General features: G+C 43.6%; 1 protein-coding gene across 5 annotated transcripts; it reads right to left on the bottom strand.

Moving 5' to 3' along the window:
- Positions 1 to 1226: 1226 nt before the first annotated feature.
- Positions 1227 to 26928, bottom strand: tex2 (testis expressed 2). Of its 5 annotated transcripts, none has more exons than XM_029438259.1 (13): positions 26597 to 26928; positions 25614 to 25678; positions 11931 to 13707; positions 9884 to 10084; positions 8530 to 8893; positions 7557 to 7846; positions 6720 to 6863; positions 6457 to 6556; positions 4398 to 4518; positions 3768 to 3884; positions 3287 to 3496; positions 2728 to 2848; positions 1227 to 1861 (listed from the first exon to the last, which is right to left on the bottom strand). In XM_029438259.1, the coding sequence occupies exons 3-13, from the start codon at positions 13680 to 13682 to the stop codon at positions 1712 to 1714; spliced, it is 3570 nt and encodes a 1189-aa protein (XP_029294119.1). In that variant the 5' UTR covers positions 13683 to 13707; positions 25614 to 25678; positions 26597 to 26928; the 3' UTR covers positions 1227 to 1711. The 5 variants fall into 5 exon arrangements, with proteins under 5 accessions (XP_029294119.1, XP_029294117.1, XP_029294121.1 ...); XM_029438257.1 differs by having other exon boundaries at positions 26609 to 26928; XM_029438261.1 differs by lacking the exon at positions 25614 to 25678 and having other exon boundaries at positions 26609 to 26928.
- Between the last annotated feature and the right edge of the window lie 413 nt (positions 26929 to 27341).

Here is a 27341-nt window from a genome sequence, read left to right as displayed (position 1 = left end):
TTAAAAGTTGCACTGACAAAGCCGCACAAACTCTTTCCAAGCAAAAGGTTTTATTGATCCACAACGATCAGAACCGTAACATTCTGTGACATCACTGAACACAACAGCAGTGTTTGATATTTTCATCATCACTGTGCAAATGAACAACACCGAATCTTGTGAGAACAAAGGGCATGTCTTGACAGACACAGTAATGGCACAAAGACACTTTCTCTATCCTGATAGCTGATGCAACAAATGTGGTGGCTCAATACGGAGGAATGTTTATTTTAAAGGCACTTTCTGCCTCATACACTTTGCCAGCACACGTATCTGAACGTAAAACATGTTAATTCATAGTTGCCTGTAAAACAGCCGGGCGTCTTGGCAGGTAACAGAGTTGCTGTTCTAGTTTAATGGTATTTCCTCTTGAATGTGTACAGTACAGAAAGAAACATCAATAAATAATTCAACAAAAAAGAGCATTCATTAGCTGGATGTCTTCTGACAACATTAAATAATATGGCTAATATCCAGTATGTTATTTATTCAAATAAGACAGGAAGAGTGGGTGTGTTTCCCTCTCTTTTCCCATAAAGAAAACTAGATTTATGTGTTCACGAAAGAGTTTTAGTGTCCTGCTGTCCAAACTTCAGATGTACATCACTGCAGTGGCCTTAATAGGAACGCAGGATAATAAACCAATTGCTTATTTGTCACGCTTACCTCACACAGTAGCCTTCAGACAGGACTGAAAAATTGCTTTGGCAAAAAATAAATAATTACTTTTTTTCTCTGAACATAACATGAAAAGAAGTCTTGAAGCATGTTGCGGAGAAGCACGTCGTCAGTGAATGAACTATTCCTTTGCACAGCCATGGAGCTGTATTACTATTTATACATTCATCAGACCTAGGCAATGTGGAGCTGCTGTGTTTGCAGGTATGCTTTAATTCACCCCTCTAAAGTCAGTTGTAGCTCTAATCCCTACCACACGGTTAAAAGCACACGGGCTGTATGTTATGATAGTTTCCACGGTGGATTTAAACTGACCTAGTGTCTTCGACGGACGCATTGATCTGTTTGCATAAACATGCCGGGCGACTGGCACAGGCAGCAGTGTGGATGGATGATCAATGATTTGAAAGCCCTGTGAAATATGTATCAATAGATGCAGGGGGCTTTGAGCAAAATCATCTCGAAATTTTAGGATTCTCCCCCCCCCCCCCCCCCCCCCCCCCCTCAAACGTTTGCGCACCCAGTCACGCTCATCTTCAGTGGAGTAGAGTTATAGCAACAAACCACTCGATTAGAAAGGTTGCACCGAAATCTACACCGTTCAACTATCCTGTTTGGTGCAGCTGTACATCACAGGTATTATGGTTCTTCTGATGGCTGTTTTGTCGATGCGCGACCACACACATTTGTTAAAGCAGTCTCGACATGCCCCATGTATCGTACTTCCATCAGAGAATGAATCATAATATTTTATGTCACACAAATAAAACTGTGTGATCGGAGGACAATCTGTGAGTCACAATTCTCTTCCGTTTTCCTGCTTGTCGTTGCCACAGATAATTTAGGAGTTCACCAACAATGGGGCTGGAACGTGGGTAAAAATATTGGAGAGTTGGCCCGGCCTGTTACTGCACCCGTTGGTCTCAGAAGGGCAAGGTTTTGTCATTGCCATGGTGATAAGATGTCCGTCATTATGCACTATGAACCGCAGTCTTCACTCTTCAGAGACCTCAGACTCCTCAGGTTCTGGGTCCTTCAAGGCATCATTTGTCACAGTAACTAAGTTGGCATTTGAACGTGTGTCCATGGCAGAGTGCATTATGGGTAGCCATACATCATCCATGTTTGGCATCACAAATATTTTCTGTGGAAAGAGAAACACAGTAACCAGCAAAGTCATTTTAGAAACATAAAATTACAAAAGGTATTTTCATTTATATATGCATTTTGATTATTTTTGTAATTCATTTATTTGAATTAAAATGTATTTCTATTTATTTTTTAACGTATTATTTGATATTTTATTAGTTTTTTGAATGTGTGTATATCGATGCACACATGTAATCTAATAAAGAAAGTAGAAAAACTGCACTTTTGTAAATGAAAATATAAAACCAAATAAAGATATCTGCTAATAGAAGTTGGAGAGAAAAAGAGACCTGAAACACATCCCCTGTGTATCCAACCCGGCTATGTCTGAAAACCAATGAAGCCTTAGTTCGGCTTTTGTTGAAAGCCAGATGTATACACTCACTCACATATGACAACAGTGAGCAGTGCAGCACTGTATTTTACTGGAGGCATGGAGGAGGGGGTGGTACATAATAACAACCCCCAGAGGAGTCAGGCAAGGATAAATGTAGATGTGTGGTAGACCTGACAGGGACAGTAGTTTGCAGGTGTGCCTCAGGGCAGTTATCTAGACGCAGTCGTATCATTACTTTGGATATATATGAGGGGTGGGAGGGCCACAGGCACACTGCTTTGAAGTGCATGTAGGTGGGCAGCCGTAAATAAATCCCAAAGCTAAATGCTCCCCCTAAAACATCTGGGGGGGGACATTATCTTTGTCCTTGAGTAAGCTGTCAGCCTCTCAGTGAGGCAACTGAGGTTTTTAAACTGCGCACAAGTTGATAAACACCATGTGATATGACATAGCCTACTAACTATATTGACAATGTAAATAAACTATTCATGATTTAGGATTTGCATCTTTTTCTCCGTGTATACCTGGAATTCCTGGTCCAGTTTCCTCTCAATCCAGTCGGTCACATGAACTAAAGTGACCTCCCTCTCACCCAGTTTAGGCCGTGCTTTAAGCTCTAGGTGAGGCGGACTCCTGAAACCATACCTGACAATTAGGAGAAAAACATTCATGTTTAAAAATGATATAATCTCTTGCAAGCAGATTTCAGACAGGCTCCATTAAAGAAGGCATCTTTGTTTATTCTAATGTATTAAATACATTTTCCTATTTTACAACGTAAGGCACATTGTTTAGGAAATGTGCAACATAAATTAAGATCACGATGATGGACAAGTCATAATTAAGCTTATAAAGAACACAGTATGTACTTAATGATATAACATTCCACATCTTTAATGAAAATACACACTTTTGTGTACATTTAGTTCACTGGTGATTAAACCTTTATTCCTCTTTCATTGTATGCATGTCTATATTTGCCCAGCAGAGGGCGCCAAGTTATACTCTCAAACTAGGATATCCATACATTCACTAACTACATCCTACAGTCTTCAATGCACTCCTCCCTGGAAGTGAACATACCATATCCTGTCCGTGGGGGGAGGTGGGATGTTGACAGCCAGCGTCCCACGGAACTCCTGCACCTCCACGGTGAGCAGCAGTGGCGTGTTTGACACCTCCTCCATCTTCTTCTTAATGAACTCCGTCTCTGTGGCTTTCTGGAAGTACTTGGACTTGGCTATCTTGTCCACAAAGCGCATGATCTTGCTGGGCCTGTGGCCTCCCACGTAGCTACATGAGCAGAGGGTGGAAGCAGAGGAGGAGGGGAGGCAAAGAGTGAGTCAGGTTCTTTATTTATTCATAACAGCATCTCTTGCTACTCAGCACCCACGATGGAGGGGAGTGACCGGGTGCTACACTAAATCAACAACAAGCTTTTAAAACATGTGGGACTGAGTGGTTGGCTGGGCAGAACAGTCTGCTTCAACACATCAGTGTGAATCTGTTTTCGCCCCTTTTCAATTCAGATACGTGATGATGTTGTAAAGAGACATTAGCTCACCCCTCGGCTCCAGGAAGAATGGCTTTGTCAGTGAGGAGTTCAGGAGGGTCTTCCTCATCCGATGAGCCGGCACTAGACGACTCCTCATCGCTGTCTGCCAGACAGTACGTCCGTGGCCTGGACCTGTCGCACACACACAAACACTCACTGTTGCAAAGTCAGGCTGTAATGGCTTTTAAAACTAATTCCCATTAAATGAATCCCTACTTTTATAAATCAAATGACATTATTCTCCAATGATTCACTCAAGATAAGAAACTATAAACCAGAACAAAATGTGTTGTTTCAGTGACAGGCATCTTTTCGCAAACTCACCAGCCATTGAACAAATCCACAGTGGTAAGCGTCCAGAGAGAGGATTCGTATATAAAGAGAAGGAAGGAAGAGCCAACAGAAGAAATGGTAAGAAATTGATATGTAAATCTAATCAATCAACATCCAGCTCAGAGCGGTTTGTTTAGAATAAGAACTAGTCCTTCAAACATACTATTTTGGCCTAGTCACTAGAGAATGTTTTATAAACCAATGAGGAAAACAAACTCAAACAATCACTCTCAAAAATCTGTAAGACGTCTAAAAATCTGACTCATGCTCATAATCTTCACGACTTAATGTGACGGAAAGTCTCACCACTCTTTTCCTTGCTCCCCGAGTCCCTCGCCCTCCTTCCCCAGACGGGCCAGGTTCATCTTGGTCTCTAGTGTCATGAGGAAGGAGCCCGTGTATGAGACCTCCAGATCAAACCACAGACCTGGACACATAGTGAGGGAAACCACACAGACATATTATGTTTAAATCTTAATATGCTACTTTACATCCTCAGCAATACCACAGCAGCATTAAAAAATGACCCAACACTGAATGCTATTTCTGTGAATAAACAAGAAGCTCCTGCCTTGTGTCTAATTACTGTAAAGGTCCCCTGCAGAGCTGTCAGGAGGACAGTCCCCTCCTCTAGCAAACACTGAAAAGGTCAGCTCTGGGGCAGCGGTGCCTCCTTATTGGCTTATCAGACTACTTCCTGTTTACACATTACACTTCTCAGGAGGCGATGAGACAACAATTCAGATTTCGATCCCCCTGCTGTTTGCTCGATGAATCCTAATGTCTATGACTGCCTCGCTCATTCCTCCTCTTCATTTTCCAATCCCTGTAAATGCTCATTGATTTGCGTGTGTGGCAGCAGCGTCAGAGAGAAGCTAAGTGACAGTATTACGTCAGCATGTTGGACTGTGTCTCGTTGTCTCTGTCTAGAAAAGAGACACACGGGAGGGAGTGCCTTCATTTTGACGCCACCCTCATGCCATATATTAGATTTACTTCACCACGATTGCTAGATCAGAAACACATTTAGCACCTCAACTTTCATCTACGTCTTTACAATGAGCATTACAGTCACGGTGCCATATCACACAACCCTATTTTATGTCCAATCTTATTGACAGTCCAGAAGAAGATGTCATCTGGTCAATGTCCTGGATAAAACATTATATTAAATTATATGAGTAATACCAGGCTCTACACAAGCTTGTGTGCATTTAGTAGTTCTCGGAGCACAGTATAAACATTGTAAATCAAATCATGTCCTCCCAACATTAAGGAGTCAGGAAGCACTCACTCACTCACTCTCTTTTTTTTTTTATCATCATCATCACAAGAGAAAAGAAATATCAACAAGATATGAAATTAGGAATGTAACTATCGAAGCCAATGCATCATGTTGTGTTCATGCAGGTTTACAGCACAGCCCTTCGAGAGATGCCAATCCTCCAGGACTAATTATGTGCTGGGATCAACTGATTATGCTTTGTGAGTATATTTCTGTGGGTGTGTTGGTTCAGACAGAACACATTAATGAGCATTGCAGACTCAGCCGTGGAAATGTGTCTAACAGGAGAATGACTCATGACTGGCTGCTTCAACTGAATAGAAAATTGTATTACCTTGTCAATGCTTTTATATCTTTAGACGGAAGATCGAATTAGACTAAAATCGTCTTTGGACAAATATGGCAACTTACGCGTTCCATCCAAATGAATTTAGGGAAAAAATAGCAAGCTTAATTACAAAAGAATCTCCTCCTTTGCTTACTCTCTGCTTAAAAGTACTAATGATTGGAACACAAACCTTCTTAAGCATCTCTTTTCTCATTTTCTCCACAAACCGGCCATACAGGAATTTATATGCCCCACATCTCTGTATTTTCTCTGTGTGTCCAACCCATCCCTTTGCTGGGGCTCAAGACAAGCAGAGGGCAGGGTGAGTCAGTGTCTCAGTAATGGATGAGGGGGACCCAAGACGTGAAGTTTAATCACTGGGGCTTAATAGAGCGAGGCAAGTGGAGGGGCTAGACTCCAGAGAAGAGAGGCAGAGAGGGTTGGAGGGAAAGGGGGAATGTCTTCATCCAGAGAGAAGAAGAGCAAATCTCAGGGAAGATGGAGGAATGGTAGGAGAGGGAGATGAAGGAGATGGATAGATTGAGCGGAAAAGAAAAATGAGAGCGTGTCTCACTGTTCTGTCAGAAAGGCAAGAGGGAGAACTGATAAACAATCTGGGTTGTGATGAAGGATGGCGGATGGCAGAGGAAGGGGAAGATGATGGCTGGCAGAAAAATAAAAAAGATTCTCTCGTGTAGCAGACCACCACTGTGTGGAAAACATGACATACCTAGTGTAGCTTCTCTTCCTACCTTGGTGGTCCACAGAGGGTTTGGAGGCATGGAGGATCTTAGGAATGGAAAAGCCCATGTCTAGCTCTGTCAACGTCAGTTCGTTCATAACATATGGCAGCTGTAACACGGAAGACAGTTAAAAATAAACATTTAGACTTCGCAGAAAAGACAAAAAAGACATGAAATACATCCATCAAAACGGTCTCTTGAACTGATCACAGTGTAGAAACATTTTTCTCTGATTTGTTAGTTATACTATGGAAGCTAGTACCAGTACCCACCCTGATCTTACTGAGCTTCATCTGGATCTTTTTGGAGACTACATTGGCCCAGTATTTCTCTCCCAGAAAGTCCCAGAACATCCGTCCCACAAAAGCGTTGACCCAGGCCTCAGGCTCCACAGTCTCCTCCGAACTCCTGCGTCTCTGAAGGACCCACATACAGGTAGGTACTGTAGCTTTAATTTTCTTGACATACGACTAAGACAATCAAGTATAAAATCCGTCTATATCAAGCCTGGGTTTGATCCAGGCTCCATCTACAGTACTTCCATGGCACAAGCTTGCCCTTTTTAATCTCCTCTGTACACATTCACAATATAAACTCATACAATTAGTCTGAAAACTAGATTTTGACACAGGTCCACTCTACATGGCATTGTCACAAGCATAAAGGTACTCTGTGGAGCTTTCTTGTAAATGAATACAGTTCTGAATATCTTACCTGGATAAGAAAACTACAAAGTGTAAATGCAATCAGTTTCAGCGTGAACACATTCTTAAGAAAAGAAAAGAAATTGGCCAGCAAATTGAAAGATCACCTGACTCTGCCTCTTCCTGCTAGCTTAACAAATCCCAAGTAATATCACTAGCTATTTGTCTGACGACGCCTGTCCATGCCATTGTTTTCCTTGACCTGGGAAGTGCCATGTTTGCTGACAATTAATCAAAATTCGGGAAGAATGCAGATGTGACTTATTGATATTGTTTCACTAACAAATCTACTTATAACTACATATTACCTATGACCAAGTGACCAGGGTCCCAAAAGACTGGATCACTTTACCTGATTGCTTGTGTATTTCCTTTCAGCCTTTCATGTATCTCTCTGTCTCCTACCTTTTTCGCAGTTTTGGGGCTGCTCTCGGGGCTGGGCCCAGGGCTGTCAGTGGCAGTAGGGCTTCTCTGTGGCGCCTGGGGGTTGACATATTTAGCCATGAAGACATTATAGTCCAACAGCATCTTCTGCTTCATGCCTCCAGTAGAGCCACAGTTGAGAGCAGAGGAGGCCTCTCTGTGGCGAGACTGAGACAGCTCATCCAGGCTTCCTCGGCTGCTGCTCCTGCTGTCGGCCTCCAGACCTCCACAGGATTGGGTGCTGCTGCTGCGGCTGTGGGAGGGCAAGAAGGCTACAGGAGAAGGAGGAGAAGGGTGGGATGAGTAAGGGGAGGTTAATGTGATACTATTATGCATCAACAACATTTTCTGTGATTCAAATCACTGCATCATATTTCACATACATAATGCATGCTCAAAGCCTTGGATAGGGAGGGTCTGTTTTTTACTCATCTCTCACAGCAACACTCTGAATCAACATGCTTTACACCAGCTGCCACACTGCATCCTCTCTCTGACTCATATTAGCACTGAAATAGTCATTTTCAACATAATTGCTATGTATATCCTCAAAACAGGCCTGGTATTTAAATCATCTTTCCAGTAATCCTGTCCCAGACCCACACAGTGCTACTGTTTCCCTTTGAATTAGGCCTTATCCTTGCAGGATTGTATCCCTCAGTGGAGACCAATGCTATAATATGCTGCTTCTCTGTGCATGTAATCCTGCTGACCCATTCACACTTATCTGTTCGCTCAGTTGAGGGGATTGGCAGTCTCTAATCCGGGATGTATGCACAGATCTGATGGCTATGCAGTTACGTACTCAAGAGAATGGCTATTCTGACTGTTGGAAGTGATGTGTGTCTGTCCAAATACAGTATGGAGTGTGGAAAGGGTGCAACATACAGAAAAACACACACTGTAAATGGCTTTGTGCATCTTGGTGAGTGATACTGTACATAGCTCAACTCACCACTCTTGCAGATGGCAGGCAGACTGCCACCCCTGCCCTCTGACTTCATTCGGGACGCTAGAAGAAATCTCCGGAACCACTCTTCCTTTTCCCGGCCCGTCCTCCCAAACAGGTAGATTGTCTGATCGCCGCCTGCAGAGGTTGGTCTTTTGGGTTCCTCTGCTGATCCTGATACTTCAACTTTGTCACATTTGTCCACGCGTTCCAGCTTCTCACCCAGCCCTGTTAATTTCTCCTCCCCAGCTTCAGGCTTCTCTACCTGGGCCTTTGACATGAAGTCATCCTGTTTGGCCAGCTCAATGCAAATGGGGTACTTCTTGTTCCAAACTCTCTTCCTAGCCAAGCTTTGGGGCACCAGGTAGATCTATGCGGGGCATATAGACAGAGTTCATATAATCAAACGCATGAAGATGACGATGTTGGACTGTGCTGTTGTTGTTTGCCCACTTTGAAATGAGGACAAAACAATGGTGTGAGTCTAAAAGTAATATATAACTATAAATACAATGTGACAGACTTGCCCCAAGGTGTGAGTGACAGCAACTGGGGGCATGAAACTTTTTCAACATATAAACCAAAGTAAACAATGCAGGCAGGAATACAAGTGCAAATGAGTCATCTCTGATGTAATTATATTTATCTAACCCAAAGCTCAATTTGTCTTTGACCAGCAGTGAAAAAAATATGTCCTTTGTATTCTAAATGATGAACGTAGCTAGCATAGTAGCTAGCATTTGCCATTATGTAGCATTACAGTATGTTGTAGTGGTAGTTAAAACAATCAGAACTTGACTGTGAGCAGTAAAATGCATGTTTGAGGACACAAAGAAAAGTCCAGCAGGACTAAACATCCACAACAATGAAGGTGAAGTTACACTTTAGGCCTTTCAGTTCCAGAATATTGAGAGTAGGGTAGCTGCATGATGAGGACAACCATAATGACCCCTGTGCTGCATGATATGAGAAATGTCTTCTTACTCTCCTGCCTTCAGATATACAAAATCATTGAGTCAGCGCTTTGCTACACGCACAAGAAGCAAAGTTGTGTGTACAGGGTTAGTGACCTGTGATTTTCAGTTCATGTTTACACGCACTATGTGACACTGAAAATGAGTAGGTTTGTCACTGAACTTGACCTATTAGCAAGCATGCACTCAGGCAGAGGCAAACATGAGGGGACGTGTGCTTGATGTCACTTTCTGTTAAGCTTGTCTTCAAAGTCACAAACACACTGACGAGTCAGCAGAGACACACACGGTTAACACATTATTATATTTCTTTCTCTCACATTCGGAAATTTCAGCAGGTCTCTCTTTCATTTCTTATTACCCACATACACCCATGACCACCACACCTTGCTGTCCGTCAGGTCATAGATCTTCTGGCTGATGTAGGTGACATCAGGTTTAGGCTCGTTGTGTGTGGCACGGCGGGAAATGTTCCGGTTGGGCTTGGACAGACGCAGCACGGAGCCCTCTAGACGGACGTAAACAGAGTGGGTCAAGGTGGCGTGGTACATCTCCGGGTCGTAGCAGTGGATCTCATTCATCCAGCCCTGAGAGATTGCGGGGGAAGAGGGGAAGAGTTTTAATTGACACCGACTCAAAATCTATTCTCACAGCACATGTACACACATCAGACTCGTATTCAAAGTCCACAATGTAGGGGTATACGTTTACTAGTTAAGTGTGGTTACTGGGGAATTCATACTGTACACAGATGTATTGTTTTTGTTGAAACCTGATGTTGGAGGCTGATATTGATGATGTGAAAGTTTTTTAAAAGCTGATAATGACATATTGACCGATAAGGACGCCTTAAATTCTTTTCTTAAAGAAAAGCCTTTAAGTTCTTCCTGATGGACAAAATATATATTTAGTTTTTTACAAAACTATGTAATGGTGACCGCAAATATTTGGCATTCTTTGTACTGTAAGCAATCCTTTTTACTTATAGCCAACATAGATGGCGATAACCAATACATATGTGATTACTAATATCACAATGTATTGTGAGGCTTTACTCATAAAACATAAAAAATAACCAATTTAGTCTGCCAACTGACTAAACTAAATCACATACCAGTATATTTCAAAGTTCACACAAAGTTCATACAACGCAACAAACGATAAAGTGGTGCATCTGAAACACTGACTCTTTGTTGAAACTCTGATGAAGAGAAAGTGTGTGTCCCCTGCTGTTGCCCTGCCCCTGCTCTGGGGATCTATCGTTCAAACGCGTGTCTCGTGGTCTGCACAACTGCTGAGCTCCTCTTTTGGAACAGCTGTGCCCTCTAGCCATAAGGCTCTCCTGCGCAACAGCTTGGTAGCCTCTAAGGCGCACACACATACACACAAGTACACAAGCTTACATAATCTCTCAAAGTACTAAACATTTCTCTTCTAGCAGAGCACGGAGAACAGGGGGGCAAATGTGATGGCCACTCTCATTCGAATGTTTGGTCACTGGAGGAAAAAGTGTAATAAAACCCCAATATGTTGCTGCTGGTCCCCATGAGGCTGTATAGTTTAATACTCATCAAACCTCCCACCTTATCAGTCCCAAAGGAGGCTCTGTGAGCAAAGCCAATTCGATTGAAACAACAGGGGAAATTTCAGTGCTTGACTAGTGCGAAAGTGAAGAACACAAAACAAAAGCTCTTTGGCACAACAATCCTACTTACTACAATTTGGCTTAGGCTTGATAATAAAGAAGTACAAACATTTTGCATTCTGTTCACTGTATGCCGTTCTAGATTTAGGATGATTTCTCCAAGGTACGACAGAATAAAATGCAGTGGCATAGCCGTATATCACACAGATAGTATCAACCACATGTGTAAAACCTGTAAAGGTAAAACTAATACTTGACTCTTGGCCAGGCCAGCCATTAGGAATTATGGACAGGGGGACACACATTTCCAAATTGGGCTCCTTATATACACCTACTCCAAGTCGTCTCATTTTATATAATACCAGTATCCTCACTCTAAGCCTTAATACTGAGCCCTTATTCAATGGAAATAAACAAGGTTATTTTAAAGTGGGAACATCTTTTTATTCCAATGTGTTATCTAGCATTGGTATTAAATTACATTTCAATTAAATAAACCTACGCCAAAAATAACAAAACATGTGAAAGTGAATAAACTCAACTATCATCATACTCGATCGTAGTCTTGGCCGTATAGAACAGGGTGCTTCTTTTGCAAATGTGCATTAAAAGCTGTGACTTTCCTGTAAATCTGCACAAAGCATGCCTCTTAAATATACAATTCATAATGTTGCAGCAGAGCATGACCTTAATGATAATCCTAGAGCCAGTGAAGGACACCTGCTAAAAAAAGTTTACATTTTGAAGTCATATAGCAACCTGCCCGTCCATGCCGTGCTTTGTCTCACCTTGAAGGTTCCTGGTTCTTTGATATCCAGCTGGGCAACATTCCAGTGCTCTATCCTTCCCCTCCCTCTTCTCATCCCTGATGAGGAGCGTCGCGGAGAGGACAGCCAGAGGACCAGCAAGGCCAGCATGAACCCAGCTACTATCCCATGCACAACCGCACATATATATGGAGGCACTGGAAGGACTATATACCAGTACACCAACTGTGTGAGGAAGATGAGGCCAGTCACAGGCACAGTGTCCAACTCCTCCTCCTCCTTCTCCTCCTCCTCCTCCTCTTTCTCCTCCTCCTCTGTGTCAAGTTCACTACATAACCCAGTGCTACCAGTATGGGGCTGCCGGGAGCTGGGACGATCCCCGTCTGGTGTTTCTGTGTCGGTACATAACTCAAAGTCTTCACTGTACAGTTCACAGAAGTCCTCGTCTTCCTGTCGAGCTACCAGGGCCGACATAGAGCATCGGCCCAGAGTGAGAGAAGGAGATCTGGGGAAAGTGGACGAGGAGGCCTGGGTGAGGGCTGGGGCGGGTGCCAAGGATGGGAAAGAGAAAAAAACAGAGTCAGGGCCCTTGCCCGTGAGGGTTTCTTCCTCTTCTGCCCCTTCCTCCTCCTTGATGCTATAGTTGTTGTTACCCTCTGTGTGTCCATTTACCGCTGTCGTTCCGCTGAGCTCTGACGCACTGGAGGACAGCGATTTCGTACGATGAGCGCCACTTCCAACAGTTCCCACGCCAGACTCATCCCCCATGATCTTACTAAAAAGCTGCAGGGGATCTGACATCACCTCCGACAGCCGTCGCTTGGTATCCTCTATCCTGGCCTCCACCTCTTGGACCTTGAAGAAAGACCTACCATCTGGGGACATGATGGGGGAAGAGGGGGCTGTTTTGGAGTCTCCACCTGCTTGAGTGACAACGACGGGGCTGGAGCACAAGCGAGGCTGGGAGAACTGTTTGAAGAGCTGCATGTTGCGAGGTGGAGGCCGCTGGGACGGCTGTGCTTGCTGTTGCTGATGAGGGGGCTGATGAAGAAAGTGATGAAGAGGCCCTTCCTGGTGTTCGGCCTTTGAAGTGTCCGTGGAAAGAGACTTAACAAAAGATTTCATTAAGTGACGGTGCCGTGCTTGCGATGGCGCAACAGTGGTGGGCGCAGCAGTGGTTTCTCGAGACTCAACGTCATTGGACAAGGACCTGACGAGGCTGAGGAAAGGCTTGGAGGAGGACATAGCTGCAGACTTGCAAGGGGAGGAGGCGCTGGAGCTCGAGGATGGGGGATTGGCTGAAGGTCGTTCAGAGGGCCAGGAGGAGCTGGCAGGAGGGGTGGAGCCCAGGTGGGGCTGCGTAGAGGTGGGGATAATAGTCATGGCTGGAGAGGGCGTGTGTGGATGGGGGTCCGAGGGCTGCACAGACAGGGTGGTGGATGAAACAGGGAGCACAGCAGCAGATTCAGACAGCAGCTCCTCGTTTGCCTCCAAGCCTGCGGTGACGGACAGGTCATCAGCCCCTGAAGCTTCTAGACCTTGAAGTTCCCCTGCACCATCAAGCTCCGATTTAGCCTCAGCAGATACAAGAGGTACGCCGTAGAGCTCCTCTTCCTCGTCGTCTTCCTCCTTCCCCAGAGCAGAGAAGTGGATGGTGATGGTGTCACGAGAGAGGGAGCGCTGCACCTGCAGCTTGGGTCCAGGGGCGTGACGAGGGGGAGGAGTGTCAGCATGCTGGCCACTTCCCCAGCTGCTGCTGCCCTGACTGCTCATCACCACCCTGCACAGGGCTCAAAGCCTGGGAGAGACACACAGAGACAGAAGCAGTGCACTGTTAATAACTACAGAAACATTGGTATATACAGCAACATCAGTGGGAAGGAGGTTCAGAATCAGCAATCTGATGAAATAACTGCAGAGATCCCCACATGCGCTATACACTCTCCAAGCACACACACACACACACACACACACACACACACACACACACACACACACACACACACACACACACGAGCACAGTGCATATGACAGAAGAGAACAGCCCTGCAGCTCTATATTCATCCTAATGTGAGTAGACTGGACAGGTATGTCCATGCTCCCCGATCCATTAGCCCTCATTATGCAAGGCTTTAGCTGACAGACTGAGTCGCTCTCAGGCCTGGCCTCTCTCTGTCTTACCAGCACAATACTCATTCATTCACCCCGGCTATGGCAACATGATTAATGGGTTACTTCAGAACACATGAGCCTTGAGGAGAGGGGCCCATCAGCATTTCAGCTGTATTTAACTCCACCCACCACAGGGCTGCAGACTGCAGCTGACTAAATGCTGGCGAAGACAAGACAGGATAAATCCAAAGGAAGGCTGCTACACTGATGAGTGGATGGATAATCATCATTATTGGATATTATTATTTGAAAACATTTTGATTAGTTTAACTTAGACCAACATTAAGTTGATTATGTTGTCCACATGGGGGCAGTGCAAAAAAATTCACAACATTGACACTTTATAAAGTTGATATGGCTAACATGTTTTTTCACATCAGATACAAAGCAATGTTAGCATGAATTTAGAGTCATGTTTCTGGCCAGCTGGTGAATTGAATTCGATAATTCACTTTCATTTAACCTCTGTTTGGGTCTCCAACACTTTGTCTGCCATTTGGTGTTGTCCATGTAGCCGTTAGCGTACTGGTGATTTATCTGAGCTTTCACATTGAGTGCTGCTGCCGGAAATGTTGGTAATGAGAGTAGTGAGACGGGAACCAAACAGTTGCATGATAATTCTCTGTGGGTATCGCTCTCTTCACATTACACATCGTCATTGAACCCATTGTTCATAGAAACATAGAAATGAGTGCAGCTTTAAACTGATGTGATAAAATAAAGAGTTGAGACTTTTCTGCTCTAATTTATTTAAAATGATGAACCTCAAAATGCATTGCCTTCAATTAACAATAAATGCCTGAGATGCAAGTATTCTTTTTACTCATTTATATTCATAACTCAAATATTGTTCTGATACTGCTCATTTCCTTATTGTGTCCATCATTTAGACTTAAATGGATTATTTTACTAGGCTATAACTCATGTATTGCATTATCTTTGCTTTATGGGATCGTAAAAAACTTACGACCCCCCCCCCCACCCCTCCAAAACCCCACACACGACAATATGCAGGACTTAATCACACAACAAAGCAGCGGTTAGGCTCCGGTGATCACAGGAACAAGGCGTCTATTGTATAGTCTCAACACAGTGGAACCAAAGTCATTCATCATGCAGTGATTTCACTGAACGAGGCCTCAAGTTGTTATTGAGTTATTGTGCCTGTGTATTCCTCCACATCGCATAGAGTCCATCATCCCTGGTTAGCTGAATCTAACAGGCAGGGCAAAACAAGCATACACAAACACAGAGTCACTCTGCTGGTTGATAGAAATGCCCTGTAATGGAAGGAGGAGGGACGGAGCGAAACAACAGAGCAGTTAGCTTGTGTGATTGTCTGCATTTCTGAAAAAGCCCCGGCGCCCCTTGGGGCTCTCCGGTTGGCACTGCATCTCCAGAGATTGTATTTGCTGGGATGGAATAACAGCGCATTAGACTTCCGCAGCCAGCCTTTCACTTGGCTGTGCTACAGCAGGTCTTGTGTGTTGCTTCTGCCATGGCTGTGCTAGGGGCACAACAGATCGAGTAAAAACAAGGAACGAGAGAGACAGAAAAGAGAGCAACAAAGAGAAGAAAGATGAAGAGCCACGGGGGGGGGGGGGGGGGGGGGGTCTGTAGAGGCTGCAGACGACCTTTCAGAGACAAGCTTTTGAAGTGGGATTCTCAAGACAAGATGGAGAGAAAACATGCGGTGGATGACAGACGGAAGAGTGATAGAGAGGAGGGAGGAGAAGGGAGACAGAGCCATGGAGATGGAAGTGGTTATTGTCGTCACCAAAGCCTGAAGGACGGATTAAAACATTGTGGAGGTCGACAGGGTGAGCAGGGAAGGATGGTTCCAAGTTGGTTTCAGGTTTTAGGAGGGCACAGCCAAAAGACACCGGATCATGCAAAACCATAAATGTCAAGTTCTTAAACGTTCATAATAAGTGTGTACTGTTTTGTACTCATGTCTACATACAGTATATACACAGAACTGAAAAGGTAAGACAATGATTTAGATCGAAAGAGAACTAAATCATTTTCAAGCACAACTGCCAAAGACTTACTGGATTCAGTTACGAATTGTATTTTTTATTTTTCATAAATCATAGCAGACAAAACAAACAATTTAAAAGATGTCATTTTGGGTTGGAAGCTGTGACGTTTTTCACAACATTTTAATAGACTAAAATATCAGAAGATGAATTGATGATGAAAGAAAATGTTAGTTGCAGTCCCAGATTGAAAATACAGAATTGTTTTTTATTGTTTTAGCTCTCTAGGCTTACATGAAGGTACATAAGGATTAAAAGACTCGTACACCGCCCAAATAAAGGAGGCTATATGAGAGCTAAAACAGTCTAGTGCTTTTCAGGTTGAATACAGAACGACCTGCACAATGTTTGCCGACACACCCACAGCTTTAGTTATTTCCTCTCATCAATGCACCAGTACCATTAAAAGCCCAGTGTTTGTTTTAGCCGCTCCTGCATGAGGATGAGGAGAGGAGAAGAGTCTGGCACGGGGAAGAGACTCATTCAATTAATCAAAGCAAGCAGGGCTACTCTAATCAGCTGAAGCCAGCACCCCGGGAGACGAGAGAGGAGGGGAGGGAGGTTAAAAGCAGCAGGGTGTAAGAAGGATGTAAGGGGGTGAACAGACAGTAGAAAAGGAAAGGGTGAGTTAACAACATGAGAGCAAAAAGAGAAAAGCAGAACATGGTACAGAAATAGTAGTGACCATTTCCTTATTCACAATCTGTGATCCCATGGTTTTGTCCCCCAAAAAACAAAAAAGAGAATGAGTGGTGAAGAGGAGGGAGGTACAGAGTGGGTGCTTGAAGAGAGATGGAGATGTATTTATGAACAGTTTGTGCCGCCTTCAGCATATTGAGTCTCTCTTCTCTCAGCTGAATGAACCACTGAAAACCACCAATTTACTCCATTTGTTTTGAGTAAGAAGCGCCCACTTAATTGATTTAACACCTCCAGCTGTTTCTCAAAAAGACAATTTTCTTTGTTTTGTGCTCGTTTCATTCCTGCTAAAACCACAGCTGATATACTGTGTGTGACAGATGCTGCAGCGCGTTTCCAAGTCCCTACCTTTCAGTGTCTCTTTCTTTCTTTCTTTTTTTGACAGAGACTCACCTGGTCTGCCTCTCCTCTCTATGCATTTGATGGATGGGTAGATACTTCTGGACTGTCACACACCCTGACACATTTCAGGCCCTGAGGAGGCGTGCGGAGGAACTTCTGTCGGAGGGTAACAAAATCAGCACTATTTATAGGCTGGGATCAGTTCCCAGGCAACCAGCAGACACTCCAGGAAGTTACTTGTCCCAGGCCACTGAAAGGTCTGGCACATGGCCACCTATAAAACAGTGAATTGTCATTTTTATACTATCGTACTTACATATTAAAAAACAAGATATATTATGTTAACTAGTGAGCTCCAGAGTGCGTTTGACAAGTCAAAGTGTCTTTATAGTTCGTGCTAAAAACCTGCATAAGAAGTCGTGTCTATTGATTATGAATAAATTGTAACATTGGTATTTGAGACGTTGCTGCCTTCTGTATAAATCTTAAACCCAGGTTGACCTCACTGAATCAATAGCGATGGAAGATTGTCTTTAAATATGATTAAACCGACCAGTATGCTGCAGTATGAGAGAGGAAGGGGAAAGAGAAGAACTGGAGGAATAAATGAACAGCATCAAAATAAGTTCAATCAAATGAGTCCTCCAGCGATTTAGCATTGCATTCCTATAACATAGTCTGACTTACGATGGACAGTAAAAAGAAATATCTGGTGCCTACATTACCCAAAGTACAACTCAACCGTCAACATTTTGGTCTAACACTTTGGGTGTGCTGTGGCAGTAGCTGCTGATGTAGCCTCAAGCAGAGACGAGGAGTCGGCTACTAACGTCTGGTAAGTTCACTTCTTTCTAACTCTACACCCCCAGATTTAGTTATTTTCAAACTGCAGACTTCAGCACTAACCAACGCTGATTAAAGAGACACCAGAGGCAATTTATCAGACTTCCCGGTGCTCCCTCTGGAGCTCCCTCCCTTAACAGAAGTACGCCCCAACACCTGTAAACAGATATTGATGTGTAAAATCAGTGAAGTTCCTAATTCAGACTTTTACAGTCCCTAAGCACAAATTGGCCACCATATATCTGAATTTGTAAGGGTTAGTTTTAAGTTATGGATCAATACCAATGACTCAACAGTTACTCAGCAGGTGCTGAGATATTTTGGATTTTAAAAAACACACTTTGAAATAACACATCCACAGCTTTGCAAAGACCTGGACAACGTGGGCGAACCAGACCATGGTCAAAAGATGATTTGAATCATATATTTTGTTGGTGTTTCTGTTGGATTTTTGCTTGCTGTATTTGTTCAATTGCTGATGTGATTGGATGAGTGAGTCAGCAGGTGTCGAGGACAGACTGACATGACCTCTGCTGAAGGATGTTAAGTTGGCATGCCAAGTTTCCACAGAAGGAAGATCAAATAGAATAGGAAAACGAGAAAAACGAAATGAAGTCTGGCGTCAGGAGCATACTGAGCAGATGACTGTGTGAGAAATAGGGCAGGAGGAAAATGGAGAGCAAGTCAAGTAAGAAGCAAGTCGGCGAGGCATTAAAAGGGGTGGGTGACAGCGGGAAGATAGATTGGGTGAGACAGAGAGATTGAAGATGAACACAGGATGAATACACAGACACAGAGAGAGAGAGAGAGAGAGAGAGAGAGAGAGAGAGAGAGAGAGAGAGAGAGAGAGAGAGAGAGAGAGAAAGTCGTTTGTCACTAACAGCCCAGAGACAACACACACATGCACAGATGCAATTGCCTGGATGTGTGTGAATGCAAACAAAAGCGACACAAAGGGAGGTTGAACTGAGGGAGTCAGGTAATGAGCAGCGGGGTAGAGAGAGAGAGAGAGAGAGGGAGAGAGAGAGGGAGAGAGAGGGAGAGTAGAGAGAGAGAGAGAGAGAGAGATAGCGAGAGAGAGAGAGAGAGGAGAGATGCGAGAGAATAGAGAGAGAAGAAGAGAGAGGGTGAGATAAGAGAGAGAGAGGGAGTGAAATTTTAGAGAGGAGATAGAGCGGGCTCTCTGCCGGAGAGATAGATATTTGATGGGCGAGAATCTAGAGACGTCCCGGATATCTAGTCCTCTCTCATCGTCGTCTCTACTACCCTCAGACAGACTTAGATCAGGAACTGATATATAGACTCTTCCTACATCAGAAGATACTCTCTCTCTCTCCTCCTTCCATGTTCTCTCTCTCCTCTCTCTCGTCTCCTCTCTCTCTCTCCTCTCCTCTGTCTCTCTCTCTCTCTCTCTCTCTGTTCCCTCTCTCTCTCTTCGCTCCGATCTATCGCCGTGGCGACAAGCTTCCGGTCTCTGTCTCTTCGAGACTCGACAGAGCGCCAGATCGACTAGCAGAGATAAGAGTAGAGTGGCTCTAGATCGTATAGATACTATCGATCGATACATATCATATCTTTGCTTGCTCTCGAGAGAGAAATAGAATCAGTTGATCGATTATTTAAAATTGTTGCCAATTAATTGAATGTTGATGAAAAAAAGAATCCTGTGAAACAGAATGTTTGACATATTACTCAAAAAGATCTGATCTATAATTTATATCAAACGTAATATAACATTAAAATGAATGGCAAAAAGAAAGTGATTCACAGCGAGCTGTACAGGCTGTTATGATGGAGCTGCTCCAGCAGGGGACGGCTATCATACAGACAGTGAACAACACTGACACTATTAAAGTGTGATGTGTCAATATGCCTGTTAGACCAATATATTTGCGTAACAGCAAAAGACATGCAATCAAACCTCCAAATGCACACTCACACACTCACACACACACACACACACACACACACACACACACACACACACACACACACACACACACGCACGCACACACACACACACTGCTCCAAGGTCTGAGCCCATCGCCTGGCAGCATAATGAGCTCCGGCAGCATCAGAGGAAACACTGAGCAGAGGTTTGACGGCGAGTACCGCTGCTCTGAATCTGTTAACGAAAGGACGAGAGAGAATAAAAACAATAAAACAGCCAGGGAGATAAAGAACACTCACGCAGCTGCGCTGGATCAAACCGGTTTTCTTCACCTCTCTTTCTCTAACCCAGAATCCACCGTCAACACGTCAAACATCAAACCTTGCCATGCAGATCATCTGGTGGTTGCCATGCCAACAGTGAAGCTTTCATGTTGTTCCGCACTTATCCCTTTTGTTTGGCAGGGCAGCTCCTCCTCACTGTATAACCCTGGTCTCCTCGCAGTGTGTGTGTGTGTGTGTGTGCGTGCGTGTGTGTGTGTGTGTGTGTGTGTGTGTGGGCACTAAACCACAGTACCAAATAGAATGAAGAGGGTGAAAGACAAAAGAGAAAGTATGTGTGTGTACATTAATTTGACTTTCTCAAAGACAAAAGAGCGCCTGATCAATTAACAACCTTTTATTGTGGTTCTCAACATCAATACACGTTCTCCTGACATCCTGAGTTGTTGACTCTGATCTTCTCTGACAGCGTCGAGACATAAATGTGCTTGTTTTCATCATTACAAGCTGTTGGTTTGTTCAAGTAGCGCCATATGGGTTTAACACTCGCCTTCGATGCATTGAATATCGATGTCTGGTGCCGCATAACCCGATTGCACACTTTAGAGATCAAAAGGTGGATGAACGCAGAGTTCTGACCAAACACACAGGCATCCAAATATATTAAGCAATTTATAATCTGTGTAAAAGCTGCTTGACAGCCCGCAAACAGCCGGAGGGTTTGGTATTAGTCATAATCCACCCTATTACATGATGAATGGAGAGATAGAGGGAGGGAGACGTGGGGGGTGGGGGGGGGGGGGCAGAGACAGAGAAAGACAGAAAAACATTGACTGCGAGTGTATTTACAGACACAGATTAATATTAGAACTGGTGTTATGCTTTTACACTGTATGATCACCAGGAATAAGTGTTACTTTTAGTGGCGCTGTTTTGCAGAAGTGTGAGGGTGCAGGGAATACAGTGCGTCTGATTAGTAATCATAACAAGAAGACAGGCTGTGAAAATGAAGACGGAGAGATAATAGCCTGTGGCTAATAAGAGAATAAAGCGGAAGAATCTTAAATGTAATATTTTAAATTAGTATTCATGGATCACTGTGTAAAGTTGTTGCAAGCTCTCATGGTGTTCTTTAAATGCTCTTTAAATGATATGTACATTTATCTTTGTTCATTTACTACCTCCAGCTCGACTTCAAGAAGCAGCACCGGCCTCAGACCGCCATTGTTAGAAGATATCACTGAAAGCAGCTCAAAATATCTACTCCATTAATCCCCCCCCCCATTTTTGACAGTGATGTGTCACACAATACAGGCATCATCACAGACACTGAGCTGAATTAGCATATAAGTTACATGACATAACAAAGGGTGTATTTCTAACAGTGGCTCTGCATGTTTGCAATCTTTGCAGCATTAAACTTCCTGTGTCTGATCACACAAAAGCAGCAGCACTGGTGCTAAGTGAGAGCCGATCCACATTTTTGTGAACGGTCAAGAGCAGGAAAGCTCCTTTTTGCCATCTTAAGTGAAACACCCATGAAACAGTTACAGATAGTAGTATTTTAATTTCCTAAAACAGCTGGGCACCGTAGTTTTTAGCAAATGTTACTCAAACAGGAGAACATTGAGCATGTGTTGGGGACTATTTTCAGCTGTGGACTAATACACATTTGGTGCTCTAGTGATTATTTACAGCAGCAGTGAGTGTGTGATGAAAATAAACTGCAATACCTTTGTTCATTGTAATGAAGGAACCTGTTGCCCAGTGCAACAGTGTGGATCTCTAAAGCGTTTTTGAACAACAATGGAGCTCTATGGGAATATGGGAACAAAATATATCAGGCTTCGACTACACAACTTTGGCTGCGGCGTTGGGGAGTAGAGAAATATAAGCAGTTTACTTCAATTTTGCAATAGCTTACTGGTAGTTCAACTACATTCATATTTGCATAATGATAAAAGTACTGAAATTACTTATTACCAGTGTGTGTGTAGTTAACTAATGAAATTACAAACAATCTTGGACTATAAAAGGAACAGAATTATTTTTCGTTTTTATTTTACCGGCCAAAAATACAAATTAAATACTTTTTAGTGGGGTATTTTATTTTTTGGTTTGACTTGTGAACAAAGTGGGCAATTTTTGAAATAAACTACATTTTTTGCTAGCATGTGATTTTTTTTATATTATTGTTGTTATTATTCTACTTTTTTTAAGTAGCTTTAGTTAACCAAACTAGATTTCTCCCTCGCTGTAGTTCAACTTCTTCCAGTGTGAAATAATTGGCAGCTTGCAAAGCTACACTTTCAAAGCAGCTTCTCCAAAACTGCTTGTTAGTAGAATGAACTGTTGGTTTCACAAGTGTGAAGTGCACCTCATACATATAACTGACTTGCATGCTGAGTACATACCAAGTGTGTATTCAGTGTGTAGGTCAAATCTCTGTGTGTGATCTAGTCAACAAATACTTCCTCCTTTCTCTTCGACGTTAACTTCCTGTATGGCGATAGTCGCAATAAGAGGAAAGCACCACCCATTACTCCCTCTCTCTTTAGTGTAAGCACAAACAGATGTATCTTCAACAGAATCACTTCTTTGTCCAGTTGCAGTAAAGCACTGCTTATAAAATAGCTTAGCTAGTACAGCATGTGCTTTGTCAGTGTGGTTTTATTAAATGCATATCATGGTCAATAGCTGGTCAGCAAGTGCTTACACGCACACGCACACACACACACACACACACACACACACACACACACACACACACACACACACAAAAAAGGCAGTTAGAAGCCATTAGCTGTTACACTTGTAGCTGCTCGTCAAAGTGACAAGTGCCGATGGCTGTTCCGCCGGCTTTTTCATTTAAACACTGAGTGTGTGCATAAGGACCATGTTCCATTGAATGTATGAATGCATTTGTGCATGTGTGTGTGTCCTTTCACGTCAAAATAGTGCAGTGTGTCAAGTTATCTAGCAAACCAATCGATAAGCAAAGTCACGTTTCCTGCTGCACTTAACATCAGTATCATATTCGCCATCAGTGTGGCTTTTGCAGACACTACATGGCAATAAGCATGTGGACACCCATCAGTGATGGATAGTACCCGACTTTCTGATATAGAAAAGGCCTTATGATATTGCAGACCTCCGTCATGGCCAATGGTGCATTCACATGCTCCTCGGATAGTCACATTTCCCAAGTTGGGAAGTCGTTCTTCCGACTTCTGTGTGTTTATGAGCTTTAAGTCGTAATGTGGAAACATGGACACTACAAAGAAGATGTGTTGTATTTAATTGCTCAGAGCGTTTAAACAAGACATTGGAATCTTATTCTGAGGCATTCATATGAATTTCCCCTGTCGGGAACTATGTCCTATATCGCCATGTTAACAAAAGTGACACATCATTTGTGTATCTGCCTCATGATTCAGATCCACTCCAAAATGTAATGGGTCCTTCCTTGACCCATTCTACATCCTTCCACCAAGTTTCATGACAATCGGGCCGGTCTTTTTTTTGCGGAATCCAGCTGACAAACAGAAGAACAAACTGAGCCGATATGGGCGATATGGCCTGGCTTGCAGGTGGTCCGACTCAACCCAATGGTGTTGGATGGGGTTGAGGTCAGGGCTCTGTGCAGGTCAGTGAAGTTGTCCACACCTAACCACCATTTCTTTGTGAGTCTTGCTTTGTGCATGGAGGCATTGTCATGCCCCAAAACTGTCCAACAAAGTCAGAAGCAGTGTCGCCTAAAATATCACATTATGTTTTGCAATGAACTTTTCCTTTAATTGCAACTGAGGAGGTCAAACCAGACCCAGAACAAAGGTATATAGAAACATGTGTCTACATACTTTCGGCCATAGTGTACCTCTAGCTCAGTCAGAGTAGGTAGAAAAACAAACCAATGCCTGTCGGGTGCTATTTTTGTACAATTTTGCTAGGCAGGCGCTGCCCTTCGTCCTATCGCGTAAGGATCTGCTTTCAACCTCAGAACAACGTAATCACGAGATTCAATTGCACCTTTCTACAACAAAACTCCTGTCTGGAAAACCAAATGAGAAAGTGAATGATAGACACACTGCAGTATTTACAGATACATTTTAATATTTAGAGTAGTTAAAATAAACTGGAACACACACGGTTCACTGAACTTCACTTGTTCTTACAGGAACAACACATGTATCCTATTCTTTAGTCTAATGTATCTTCTATTCTACCCTCAAGGGTTTTCCTCAGAGTTCACACATAAATGGTTTTATCTGGCTCAGTTTGTATCCGTTGACATCCTACATGAGTAGGAGGAATACCCCTGGTGATTACTATTATAGAAATCTAATATATAGTGAGCTCCAGGGGCTACCTCTGGCACCTTCCCCTTGTTCATATTACTACAAACTTTGGATGTGTCACCATTTGTTCTTATTTCCCCATCTTCTGCTGATGGCACCCTTTGCTTGATGGCCTGGCTCTGATCACACTTACTGAATGTCATAACAGTGGCATTAAGTCATCATTATAAACTTAGATTATTGTACTGACTCTTTTCTCAAAACATAAAAGCTTTAAACTGGTTCCTAGAATGAAATAACTACAATATCACACAAACATGTACACTGCCCTGACTTTATCCAGCATGGCGTGGAACCATGTGGGCTCGAGTTAACACATCCCACTGAGACGCAAGTTCAAACCTCAAAGGGTCAGCCGCTGACTCAAGAGTCGGCTCGCAAGACGCCCTCAAGCTAAATTATTTTAATTTGCTGCAAAATGTGAACTGCCGTTCAACTTGAAAATTCACAGCCCGCAGCACACACACATGTTAACACAGACGCATCCAATCCACAGCGACTTCTTCAGCTTTACACTTACACATTTCTTAGTTCATATTGTGTTTTTGGCTTTTCTGTAATGCTCGAGTGTTTCAGAATGAAGGGCTTGAAGTGTGCCATCAAACCCCCTTTTTTTTTTTATCCACAAACAATAGCGTATTCAGATGGATCAGCTGGTACTGTTTGCTTTTACCCTCATAGCTATTTGTCTAATTGAGCCTAAGAAGAAAGAGTATTCCCTTTAGCTTACACAAGCCCCCTTCATCTACAAACACACATCAGTGTGGGACACAGATGTTGTTGTTTTTAAGTCATTAATGCATCATGTGAAAATGAATACTGCAGATGGAGCCACGTGCGTGTGTAACAATGTTGTAGATGTGAATGAGGTTTGGGGTTGAGTAAGAGAAGTCGAGATGAAAGCGACATAATTAAGGAGAGGAAAATTAGGCAGGGTGCAGCCATTCAAGGCCATGGATCAATTCCAGCACACACACACACACACACACACACACACACACACACACACACACACACACACACGCACACACACACTCACCCTCAGACACAAGGTCAAAGAGGGAGAGGAGAAGTCTTACCTTGAGATTTTAGAGGCATTCAATCTCCTCTTGCTACACAACCTGCACTCATGGTGCTAACATGCCTAGAAAAACAGAGACGTAGAGATACATTTGTTTAACGGGTAACGTACAACTGATGTCATCATGTCATCTACTTTCAGACCAGCCTCAGTTGTTTGGCTGTGAATTAACAATATGTTAGGGTGGGACACAATTGTAGACAAGTGGTAGGTGATAAACGGAAAAACTGCGTCACGCAAAATCTTACAATTACTTCTACATAACGTAGTAGATTTCCATACACACCTGTATTAGAAGCCACATTACAGCTTCTTAAGAGACAAGTTCACATGAGGGCACTGTGCAGAAACTCACCCTAAATGATCTGATAAGCAATGTTGTACAGGCCTATGGTGATCTATCCCTGGAATAAAGAGGGGATTTGGTTTGACACTGAGATGAAAGTCTACGTGATCGATGTCTTGTGTGGCTGTGATGCTGTGGCCTGCTAAGGGAAGTGTGTGTGTGTGTGGGGGGGGAGAGAAGACAGGAAAGGATTGAGCAGCTCATGTACACCTGTACAGTTCCCATCAGGCTACATGAATAATGAGCCACAGTTGCTCCACAGATGCATCAGCCACCAACCTACATGAGTCCACACAGCTGTGATAGACAAAATGATCCAAACACTGTGAGGATTTCAAATCTAAAACAGCCACAGAAATGTGCTTTAGTAGGGAAGTACACCACAGTACATGTGGGCCATACTGTAGCATCATGACAGCTTTATTTCATGTGGTTGCTGCTCGTGCTTTTCTCTTATTTAACACTAATAATCCAAAAACATTTAAAGCTATGGCTCCTGTGTCTCCATCCGCCCCTTTCTCCTCCTCACATCCTGACTCTAGCTCTTTATGTCTGTAGCTGGAATACACCCATGGACCAAACAGCTGATACTCGAATCAAACAGAGGAATAAAAAAAGAAAAGAAGGAAACGCACCTCTAATCTTACCGTAGTTATCGCATCTTCATGAGCAGGCCACTGGTTCTCTCGGCATCCAGGCTTTGAATCTGCGTAATTCGAAGAGGATCCCTGCGTGTAGAGCTTTCTATGTGCAGCCCGGAGCCTGCGGAGGGACGGAGCACGGAGGGGTGCCGAGGTGCTGGCTGGCCTGTGCACCCAGCGAGAGTCCAGAGCAGAGAGACAGTGATCAGACCTGATCCCCGGCGCGGCTTGTTACGCCACAAATGCACGAGCTCTGGGCGTGTATTGTTTTGGTGAATGGGTGATGTTCAGACAGCGCCACCCCCCCTCTCTCCTCACCATTTACAATGACATTTACACCCGAAGAAGCATCCCAACGTCGGCACACTGGTGATTCATATTTTATTGTGTTGCAGCAGGAGAGTGTGAATTGCGTCACGGCGTTGCAGCATGCCTATAAGACGCGGATCCCCCCCCCCCCCCCCACAAACAGCACTAACAAACCCCCGTCTCCCTTTAATAAAGGCTACCAGAAGAAATGAGCAGCAGGTGAAAACACAGAAGCTCAGAAATTAAATATAGCTTCTTTATTTTTGTTTAGATGACGCCATGTTTAATTTTATTTTAAAACATATAAAGCAAAACATGCAGACACAACCTTCCCCTAGATCAGATCCTCCAGGCGCACAGTCCGAATTCCGGCTCGTTTGCTGTGATTATATTTGCTTGAACAGGCTGCCACCTACCGGGCCGAGTTCAT

This window comes from Cottoperca gobio, chromosome 8 (genome assembly GCF_900634415.1).
Source record: "Cottoperca gobio chromosome 8, fCotGob3.1, whole genome shotgun sequence".
Lineage (NCBI taxonomy): Eukaryota > Metazoa > Chordata > Actinopteri > Perciformes > Bovichtidae > Cottoperca > Cottoperca gobio.
Note: the sequence above shows the minus strand (reverse complement) of the source record. Positions and strands in the feature narration are given on the sequence as shown.